This window comes from Syngnathus leptorhynchus, chromosome 14 (genome assembly GCF_054491065.1).
Source record: "Syngnathus leptorhynchus isolate UIUO chromosome 14, UIUO_Slep, whole genome shotgun sequence".
NCBI classification, from domain to species: domain Eukaryota; kingdom Metazoa; phylum Chordata; class Actinopteri; order Syngnathiformes; family Syngnathidae; genus Syngnathus; species Syngnathus leptorhynchus.
The window spans coordinates 1,384,613-1,394,506 of record NC_141208.1 but is presented as its reverse complement, the minus strand read 5'-3'; the positions used below and the strand labels follow the sequence as shown (position 1 = coordinate 1,394,506).

At 51.8% G+C, this 9,894-nt stretch overlaps 1 protein-coding gene across 4 annotated transcripts; it reads right to left on the bottom strand.

Moving 5' to 3' along the window:
- Positions 1 to 279: 279 nt before the first annotated feature.
- Positions 280 to 9,542, bottom strand: larp4b (La ribonucleoprotein 4B). 4 transcript variants are annotated; one of them, XR_015068224.1, is made up of 18 exons: positions 8,978 to 9,540; positions 7,623 to 7,760; positions 7,026 to 7,167; positions 6,502 to 6,642; positions 6,354 to 6,432; positions 6,075 to 6,211; positions 5,825 to 5,928; positions 5,639 to 5,749; positions 5,387 to 5,440; positions 5,054 to 5,302; positions 4,888 to 4,991; positions 4,560 to 4,808; positions 4,451 to 4,475; positions 4,212 to 4,367; positions 3,913 to 4,106; positions 3,672 to 3,786; positions 2,299 to 3,310; positions 280 to 2,223 (listed from the first exon to the last, which is right to left on the bottom strand). XR_015068224.1 is itself a non-coding variant. In XM_085930393.1 (17 exons), exons 2-17 carry the CDS (start codon positions 7,701 to 7,703, stop codon positions 3,044 to 3,046), a joined length of 2,208 nt encoding a protein of 735 aa, XP_085786519.1. In that variant the 5' UTR covers positions 7,704 to 7,760; positions 9,383 to 9,542; the 3' UTR covers positions 280 to 3,043. The 4 variants fall into 4 exon arrangements, 3 of the variants coding, with proteins under 3 accessions (XP_085786519.1, XP_085786520.1, XP_085786518.1); XM_085930393.1 differs by having other exon boundaries at positions 280 to 3,310; positions 9,383 to 9,542; XM_085930394.1 differs by lacking the exon at positions 2,299 to 3,310 and having other exon boundaries at positions 8,978 to 9,541.
- Between the last annotated feature and the right edge of the window lie 352 nt (positions 9,543 to 9,894).

Sequence of the window (9,894 nt, the reverse complement as noted above, 5' to 3'; positions counted from 1 at the left end):
CAATGTGTTTATTTGGAAGTTGTATATTACACTGCATAAAATTGTTTCATTGATTTTTTTTTTTTACATTTGACATTCATCTTTAAGAAATTGGCCAATCATGTAAAGTATTGTACACAAATTCAATTACTGATGATTTAAAAAATATTGTTTTCCCAAAGAAAACCTTTACATCATATTCAATTAAATTATTTTAAATGTGTGTATTTAAAAATGGTCGCTCAATAACCTATTGAGACTGTAAAAGTAAATAAAAGACAAAGAGCCCCAGAGCTCCTCAACAGTGCCTAAATGTTTATTTTCCAGTAAGCTACATTTATTTTCCAAACAAGACAAGTTGAACATCCTGTCACAAGAGAAACTTAAATTATCTCGAAACCAACCAAACACTTGATTCCAGTCTCACAATGAAAGAAAAAAAATCTGCAAAAAAAATATATAAACAAAGATCAAATGGCAACAAAAACAACAGAGGAAAGAATAAAAATGGTTAAAGGTGTCTCTAGGCATGCAAGCCTTTACGCAGAGTCCACGATTGTCCACAGCTGTTAGCATAACAACTAGGTTAGCCTTGCTAATGAGTGAAACCACGGTGAGTCAATAGAACTCCAGTCTTGTGCATTCCTCAGAAACAAACTAATTCAGCTATTTTTCTCAGTTGTGCACCATCAGGGGGGAGATTGGTGCAGTGATGATGGAGGGGGGGGGGGGGGGGCTTGACCAATTGAGATGATGGTAGCCATCTTTGTGGAAGGATGACTCACAGTTGAGATGATGGGAAACCACCAAACCTAGGCACAGACTCGCACTGTCTTTGTGGTCAAAGCCTTTTTCTTCTTTTGTGACAACATGTAAAGGGTTAAACAGACAAGAACAAAAAGTGTTGATGCTCCTACATGGAGATCCCAGGAGCCAAACCTTATTGTGAGCTAACAAGCGGGTGGCTAATGGGAAATTTGCACCAGCTAGCCTGTGCTTCAAATGTGCGTTACACCTCACAACGTCAACAAAAGAAAAGACAGGATGACAATTACAGTAGGCAAACATAACATGACACAACTCAAATGGTTTTGTGGATATGTGTAGCTTAGCCCAGACCGCTCGCTCGGCAAAATAACAAAATGAGTCAGTGTCGGTAAATGCACACTAGTCGCCGCTAAGACAGGCCACGCTAAACACAGCCAGAAGATTTTGGTAGGAATCTCTCACCCTCAAAGTTTCTCAAAAACAACAAACAAAATAAGTGAGGAAGTGAACTTTTTTTTTGTGTGTGTTGATGAGTGTCTTTGTTAATTTTTTTTTTTTTTTTTAGTGGCATGTAAACAACAACAAAAAAACGCTCATGTGTCAATGGAATGAAACGAAACAAAACTGTTTGTCAAAGTCCACACTCAAAACAAATTGAATTATCAAAGAAAAAGTTCCAAAAAGCACAACAAAAGACATGAAGTTGTTTGAATCCAACATCCAGCTCACGAGTGACATTAATAGAATTTTGTTTTGTAGGTACCTTATATCTTTTATAATCTGAGTATTTACAATTGTACAAGCAAAGCACACACCTCAAAGTGCATAATATTTAATACAGTATCGACTCGGGTTTGCATTTACACATGTTTTTTACTTTTGCCTGCCAAAAACAACCTGAATCCAAACTTTTTTCTTTTTGTACATGATACAAAAAGAAAGAACAGAAAACAAAAGACGCTGATAGACTTATTTGCACGCTGCCTTAGATCACTAAATATTATCTCTTTAGTAGTGCAGGGGGGGGGGGGGGGGGGCGCAAACACTACCTTCTATGCTCATCTGGTATAAAAGTTAAGGCAAAGTCACTTTTCAAGTTCAAATAAAATTCAAGTTTCTCAAACACTGGATGGAAATCTTTTGCGTGGAGACGACGCCTGCCTGCTGATGCTGCTTTTCCTCTCACCAAAAAAGCAAACAGACAAAAAAAGGGCATAAATGGCACAGCTTCAGAAATGAGCATCTTCGCTCAGCAACTGCAGACAAAAAAAAAAAAAAATCTATGTGCATTTCAGTCCCAAAAAATAAATAATCGAGAAAAGTTGCACCATTTCCCTTTGCTTGCTGGGAGTAACAAAAATGCTTCGGGTGGAAAGAAAGATTGGTTTGTGAAGTTTGGACCTGCTAATTATTTACACTTGAAGCAAACGTGTCGCTAGGGGGACATGCAGTTTCGGCGCCTCTTTTGTCCTTCCGCTGCAAAACAGAAAACACGTGTCACAAAAGCGCTAGCTCAGTTGCTCCTCCTCCTTTCTTCATTTCCTCACTTACATTCTATTCTGCTACCCTGGCCCATTCATCACAAAGCGCAAGTCAAGCGGACAAAATGCCGGCCGGAGTTCGCTTTCCCAAACAAGACACGGAGAGTCGGTCGCTGCTGATCAAACGTGGCGCCAATGATGGCCCACGCCACTGCGGGTCAATGCCAATCCGCATGCCCCCTCCCGCAAAAACGGCGCCGCCACCAGAGTCGCTTGTGCAAAATCGGGGTGGGGAGGGGGGGATTTAAAAATTTGCTCAGCGTTCTCACAAACCTACAATCGGGAGGTTGTCTCTCCACGGGGAACTTCAAGAAAATTCAGATTTTGGGGCATTTCACATTTGAACCCAATTTTGTTTGCATTGCATTCAGTGTGAGCGAGGCAAAATCACGAGTGCAAAGGAAGAGCAATCTATTTTGGTCGCGTCCCGGACAAAACAAACTTCGGTGGCAAGATTGGCCGTTCCAATGTGCCCGCCACAAAAAACAAATTGGACAGACAAGTAAAAGTGATGACTAAAAAGGAGCGGAACCCAAAGCAACGTGGGTGGGGGTGCTTTACGTGCACACTAAAGTGCTTTTTGTCTGAAAGCCCTGATCCAGAGAAGGAGGCGTCATCCTCTTTGCTCGCCTTCAACGTTTGGAGAGAAGAACAATGGAGTAGCCCTGACGTGGTTCCTGGTTTTTTTTTTTTTTTGGGAGGGGGTGGGTGGGTGGGGCGGGGGCTATCAGTGGACTCGGGCGGAAGGGGAGGCCCTACAGGGGGGACTTGGGCGGGGTTTGGTGGGAATCCTTCTTTCCCGAGTGCGGCGGGGAGGCCCAGTGGCCCGCCAGTCTGCGCGTGTCCCGCGGGGGTCTTCCCGTCTCTCTGGACTTGGCGGGCTCCCGCGTCAGGCTCGGGCCGTCGGGGCACTTCCTCTCCTCGGCCGCGGGCTTGGCTTCCTTGGGGGCGAGCGGCTGCGTTGGGGTGGGGGTCTCCTTCGCCCGCTGGCAGATTTCGGCGTAGGAAGGCTTCCGCTGCTCCTGCAAGCAGACGGCGGCTGTTTTTACAGGCCGGCAATGATATAAACGCTCGATATCGATGAGTCGGTCGTCCGTCCCATTGTTCTTTCCCCCTGCACTAATATCGGTGCGGCTTGAATTTACGCATCCATTTGAACGAGGGAGTTGATTTGAGAAACACGTGCGGCTTTCCTAAAAGGATCCATCCGATCGGGATTTGTTCGGCGGAGCCAAACACCTTTCAAAAATTGCTGATGTTTTGGCAAAACCCATCCATTTCAAAGAATGACATGGAGACAAAAGGAGGCGCTGCTATCGGTCGGGCCGCGGCCTCGCCTGGTCTCAGGGGGGAAAAAAATGCTCGTTTGTCACGCGCACTGACCGTTGCGGCGCCGTTGACTTGCACCGACTTGTTGGTGGTGGACAGCGTGCCGGAAACCCGCTCCACGGACAGCTGCGCCTCCTTGGCCCGCTTCACCTCCGACAGCCTCGCTTCCCTGAAAGCAAGGTCCCGTCGCGTCAATGCAGTTTTGCTATCTCCAAATTCCGCCGCGCTGCCAAAACAGTCCAAGAGTCTCCGCCTTTCATAAAAGCAGTTGGCGAGCCCCGCGCGGTGTGCTTACGTTGTCGGGATGGAGGGAGGAGGTGGTGGGCACACCGGGGGTGACCAGGTGGGGGCCGCGATGGAGGTAGCCGGAGTGGGCGAAGCTACGAAACTCACGGGCACGAGGGGGGAGGAGGGACAGGAGGAGGAAGGGGGCGTCAACTTCAGAGGCTCTTTTGGTGCTCCTCCGGGACTGGAGTCGACGCTGACGTTCTGCGGAACACACAAAGCCCAAACAGCAAGATTGAAAAAGGCTTCAAAAGAGCCGCTCTACTTTATGCTTTCCATTTGCTGAACAAAAGGGCGGTGGCGGCGTACTCTGTCCTTGGCGGGCGCCGCTCGGCCGTCAAAGGTGCCCTCCGCCTTGAGGTGCCCGGCCGCTCCGGGCAAAGGAGGGAAGCTGGACAAGCCCAACTCGAAGCTCGGCGAGGGCGGTTTGGGCGGCGGCGACTGCGGCGACTGCGGCGTCACTCGCTTGTCGCACACAAAATGGCTTTGCCTTAAACAACAGCAAAGGGAAAAGACAGACGTGGCTCCAATAGGGCAAAAGGACTTACTGTAAACTTGTCATCTCTCTTTTTCCTACAAGAAGAAGAAGACGAAAGACTTTGAAGGATTTTGAGGGCGGCGTACGAGATACAGCGGTTGCTTTCGATTCGTGCGTACCTTCCTCGGCCCATTCCCGGGGAACCATAGTCCACCGTGGCGGTGAAGTCAGACGCCCGGCCCGTCTCCCGGCGGGGAAAGACGGCGACGGAGCTTCGGGGATGGCCGGCAGGGAAGCGCGTGGGCGGGCTGCTGCGGACGCCGTTGGCTCTGTCGCCGGGGAAGCCGGGAAAGAGAGCTGAGCCGTCCGGGAGCCCCGTGCGCTCCGTGCCCGCGAGGCTCGGACGCGGATGGGGCTTGCCGTGGTTCCTGCCGGTAGCCGACAAAGACGGACGGGTAAGCCTTCGTCCGGGGTGGCGCCGAGCAGTCAAAGACGTCAAAGACCCACCTGGCCCGGGGGGAGTGCTGTCTGACACCGAGGAGAGCCGTCGCTGGCTTGAAACTGGCCGATGTGAACCCATTGATGAACTGGTTGTTGTGGAATGGAGCAACCTGGAGAAGGGGGGGACCCTCAGTCATGCAGACACAAGAATCTCCTCCGAACGCCGGCTCACCAGTGCGGGGTCAATGAAGCTGTGAGTGGCCGACCAGGCCTGGGGCGCGATGAGGCTGTAGAGAGGGAACTGCTGCTGGGGGCTGTACACCGGCGGGATGTAGTAGGATGCCGCCGTGTAGCGCTGCGGCTGAGGCGGCTGAGGCGGCGGCTGCTGCTGCTGCTGAGCGTACGGGTTCGCCTCCACCAGCCGGTAGCCGTTCTTGGGCATGAACGTGTTGAGAGCGATGGCCTTGGCCTTGATTCGCGCCTGTCGGCGACAGGCCACGGCACGGCACGGCACGGCACATTTGTTGACATCTTTGGCAATGCACCTTCTTAAAGAAGGACTCACCTTGATGGGCTTCCCTTGGAAGGTTTTCACCTCCTCCCGGAGGTACTGAAATGCCTTGAAACAGGAGAACATCTTTTTGTCACTTGCGAAACATGATACAAGTTTCAATCTTTCCCCAAAAACCACAACAACTGTGGTTGGGCAAGACGAGAGTTGAAGAAAGCAAAAGACGACGATCTGACTCCATTGAAGAAAAGCGATACGGCGCCGTACTCTGCGCGATTGGTTGGCTCATGAGGAAAAGCCTTTTACCAGCTGCGCATCCGCTTCAGACTCAAAGGTGATGAACCAGTTGTCGTTGTAGGCAAATTCACAGTTGACGAACTTGGGCAGGCAGTCTCCTTTAAAAAGGGCCTCCACTTCCTGGCAAGGAAAAGCAACAAACACCACTGCTAAATAGTGGCGTCCTCATGGGCAGGTCGGGTCGGGTCCACTCACGTCGACGGGCGTGCTCTCGGGAACCTCTCGGAGAATCACGATGCAACGGTTCTGATTGGGTCGCACCTTCTCCCCCTTCTCATCCACCTGGACCAATGGCAGAGCTGGAGGAAAAGCGGATAAGTCACGTGATCACATGCGGGCCGGCCATGGCTAAGGAATTCTTTTGGAAACCGTGTTTCTCAGGGAAGCTAGTGACTCCGTGTTTGTTCAGAAAAGTCAAGCGAGCGGCGCCTCCCTCCCTACTCACAGCGTAAAATGTCCACAATGAGCCCGACGTCCGTGCTGAGCTTTTTGATGTGATCCAGGTTGGCCACCGTCACGATTGGCACGTACTGGTCGCTGTCCATTTGGGAGATGAGGTAAATGTCACTGGCCAGGTTCTCGCTGAGGGACAAAGACCAGGCAGGCTGGCCGAGTTAGACTTTGCGCCGGGAGGACAACAAACGGTGGCGGACAAGAGCAACGCAACTAAGGATTTACGGCAGGACAGTCACAAATGCGCAATTGTGCAAAGGTCGCTACTCACCGGGAAAGACAGAATTCCAGAGCCGTCTTCAGGTGCTGCCGCAGAGCTTCCTGGGGATCCTCGGGCTGGGCGTCGCCGACTGTTCCCGCACAAAGAAACAAAACGCTCAGAGAACAGCACAGCCGCACGTCACAGCTTCACCAGCTACCTGCGGGCGCAGGCGGCCTTGGCTCCGGGAAGTCCGGCTCCGGGGTGACGGGCGAGGCAGGGGGCCGGCCCGACGTCAGCGTCACCGGCGGGGGCTCATCGGGCTCCCGGAAAGCCTCGTCTTCTTCACCGGCGCCGTAACCTCCCGTGCGACAAAAGACACAAAGGTCAATTGACGGTGATTGGGCAATAAGGGGTTGCGGTCAGACGGACGGGGTCAGCAGAGAGGGACAAAGGCGGCTGAGCTTGAAGACCGTGCCATTTGCAAGCTTGTCTGGCACGGCTTGCTCACGCAAGCGACTGACTGACTGACTGCGCGGCTATTCGGTCGCCGGGGAATTTGGCTTTTGGCACAAATGTGATGAGTCACTTTACTGTCAAGTCAATCTGCTTGATCGCAGCAAACAAACAATGACGTTTGCAAAACTTAGATGAGCTATTTGCAATGGCTGTGCGAGGGGGGGGGGGGGGGGGGGGCCTCCCCTTCTTTGTTGCAAGTGTGGGGAAAAAGGCGGGCGGGCCAACCTGGTGGGTCGGGCTGGGCCGAGTCCTTCCGTGGCGGCGGGGCTGCGGCGCACTTGTCGGTGCCACCGCTGGGCTCCAGGCTAAACACGTGGTTGGCCCATGCTTTCGCATTGGGATTGAGGTCCGAAACCTTGGCAGATTCCTGCGGAGGCAACGCCAGATGAGGCTCAGAAAGAAGTGCGATAATAGAAACGCTTTGCGCAGGGAAGATGAGCTACCTATGCCGACACATTTTCGGGACTTTCAAATGGACGGAACATAAACTTGATGGAATCAAAGGAAACGAATGTGGGCATAGGGTAGCCGGGACAGGAAAACACAGACACCACAAAGACATGGAGCGTGTTGTTGTTCAGATTAACACGAAAGCAGGGGCTATGCCACAAGCTAATGGCCGTACGGACTCGCACTGGGCGCTTTTAAGTCAGCCGGTGAATTTTCCAGCTGGGTAGCGAGGCAACGGGTCACGTCAGAGGCGTAATGGCGGCTGTGTCAACGCGGCCGTGCTTTGCTTGCGAGGAAACACGTCGCATGGCGGCGTGACCGTGACGCCATCAACGAATGAAAAAGTCGCTTTCTTCTACGGCCGTGACCCACCAAATAAGCGTTGTCCTTGGCCTCTTGCACCGGCTGCACCTGCGGTTCAGCGACAACCTTGGCGTCCTGGTCAGAAGTCATGAGCCGTCTGCTTCTTGGCTCCTCGGGGAGAAGTGTGCGTGCGCGGCACTCGGCGGCCTATGCAAAACCGGCAAATAATCAGTCAAGCAAGCACGTGCTGTCGGGAAAAAGATAAAGCCTTACAGCCGTTACCTCTGCACAAACACCCCCCCCCTACAAAAAAAAAAAACATTTGATCATTGCTCAATCAATCAATACACACCCCCGCGAGTCAGCTTTTGCGCTCGCATCGATTTGAACGAAAGGAATTTGTCACGCGGCCGATCTGACGGCGGCGCTTCCAAACATACGATTGGCAGAGCGCGTCAAGCAACTATTTTAGCCTCTGCGGGCAGCTTACGATCCGACATGTTAGCCCACTAGCTAGCATTCATGATCTGTCCGCAGCTCGGCGGTCGTCCAGTAGGCGCAGGGTGCGTCGTTCGAGTCCCGCTCTGCCCGAGTCATGGGTGGTCATGTCCTCGAGCCTGCTTGCCTCCAGTGCCTGAGTACGAACGTTAGGTGGCGGTTTTTATTTTTTTACGACATTACTGATTTCTTGCAGCCGGTCGGGATTTGTAAACAAGTCCTGCTGTTTCACTTGTTTCTTGAAGGAATGAACAGTTTTGACACATCTGCAGACAGAAAAGCTTAACGTACTGGACCGAGAATGCCTCGACCGGTTCGGTTCACCTGGAAGCCGGTGGCACTGTCACAGGGCAGCTTGCACATCACCCGACAAATAGAAATTCTGCTACTTGGTGTCAAAGGTTTGAGAAGCAGCACAGTAAGATATCTCGTGCTTTTCCTCACTTTTAGAGAAGCAGAACTTTCGTAATGTTGGTCTCACACACACACGCCTGGCAACTTAATACCGGTCTTACGTGAATCAATTCCACGCATCCGCGATAAACGGGGGTTTCCCAGTCAGTGTCAGCACTGAAACGTCAAGTGTTTGTTTGGATGGCCCGAGGAGCATCGTATGCGACACGGAGACGGACGGACGGACAGTTCGTTCATCAAAACGCCACCCGTGCCATCGATTTCGGTGCACCTTCAAGTTGACGGAGCAGGCCCGGCTGGACAGCTGTCGTGCCCAGTGGAAGATGGCGACCCTCCGGCGTGATTTCGCCCCGTTTCCCCCAACCCCCCCCCCCCCCCCCCCCCATCGAGCTTAGATTTAGCTAGCACCGCTGCTAACTTGACTTTCCACAACAAAGCCTTTCAACGAGCACACTTTGTTTCCTTTGAAACGAGTTCACTTGCACAAGTCCAATCGAGAATGTGCCACTCACCTGTCAACTCTCGCTGGTCCGGCAGGCCGAAAAAGAAAGCACAGAAGACAAAAATAGAGAAGGGAGAGGGGGGCGGGGAGAGGCAGGCAGGAGACGTCGGGGTTTGGACTGAGGCCTAGGCAGGGCGTCCGGTGCTAAATGCGCAGGGGTTTAAGCGCCGACGAAATCAAAGCTCGGCCAGGCAGCCACCCCAGAGATCCTTCTCGGAGCGTCGGGCATGTGTTAACAAGCAGTCTCACCCCCGGCCCCCTACCCCCACCCCCAAAAAAGAAGCGAGATACCCAAGAGCTAGTAGCAGGAGCTAGGTGGCTAACTACCTTAGCTCGCTTTGCTTTCACCAACTTGGACAAATGTGGTGGCGCGTGGACAATTCCACGCCACAAAAATGCTCGGCAGTGGCCTCACCTCAACAACTCGAAAGAAGAGGAACCAACGGAACCAAAGAGAAGCGAAGCGGCGAAATTAATCCGGACAAATGAACGCGTCAAAACTGGCGACGTTCCTCCCGAGCATACACAAGATTGCCGAATGGACGCTAGTGATGGCTCGTGAGTGAACGAGTCGTTGAAAAAAAACGAATCATTTCAGTGAATGGGAGTGAACGAATCATTTTCCGAAGTGATTCGGGTTTTTTTTTCAGTTCTTTGCGAGAACGGATCAGAGTGAACGAGTGCTGACTTTCCCGTGAGTGAACGTGAACAATGTAAGCCAGAGTGTTGATTTACGATTTTTCAAGGAAAGAAAGAACCACTCATTGAAACATCACTTCTTTCGTGCTCGTTTTCTCGAAGCTACCAGCTAACTTTATAATTTCCCGTTCACGAACGAGTCAGTGTCGCAATTTCCCCTTCACGACCGAGTGACTGACTGTTGCCTTGCCTTTCCCATTCAACAACGGATCAGTGTGTGTCGAACGA

Coding starts and splice junctions, on each gene's coding strand:
- larp4b (XM_085930393.1), bottom strand. CDS start 7,703: ATGACTTCTGACCAGGACGCCAAGGTTGTCGCTGAACCGCAGGTGCAG. Junction 4,368..4,450: donor AGAGAGATGACAAGTTTACA/GTAAGTCCTTTT, acceptor GTGTGCGACAAG/CGAGTGACGCCGCAGTCGCC. Junction 3,787..3,912: donor CCTCCCTCCATCCCGACAAC/GTAAGCACACCG, acceptor CCTTGCTTTCAG/GGAAGCGAGGCTGTCGGAGG.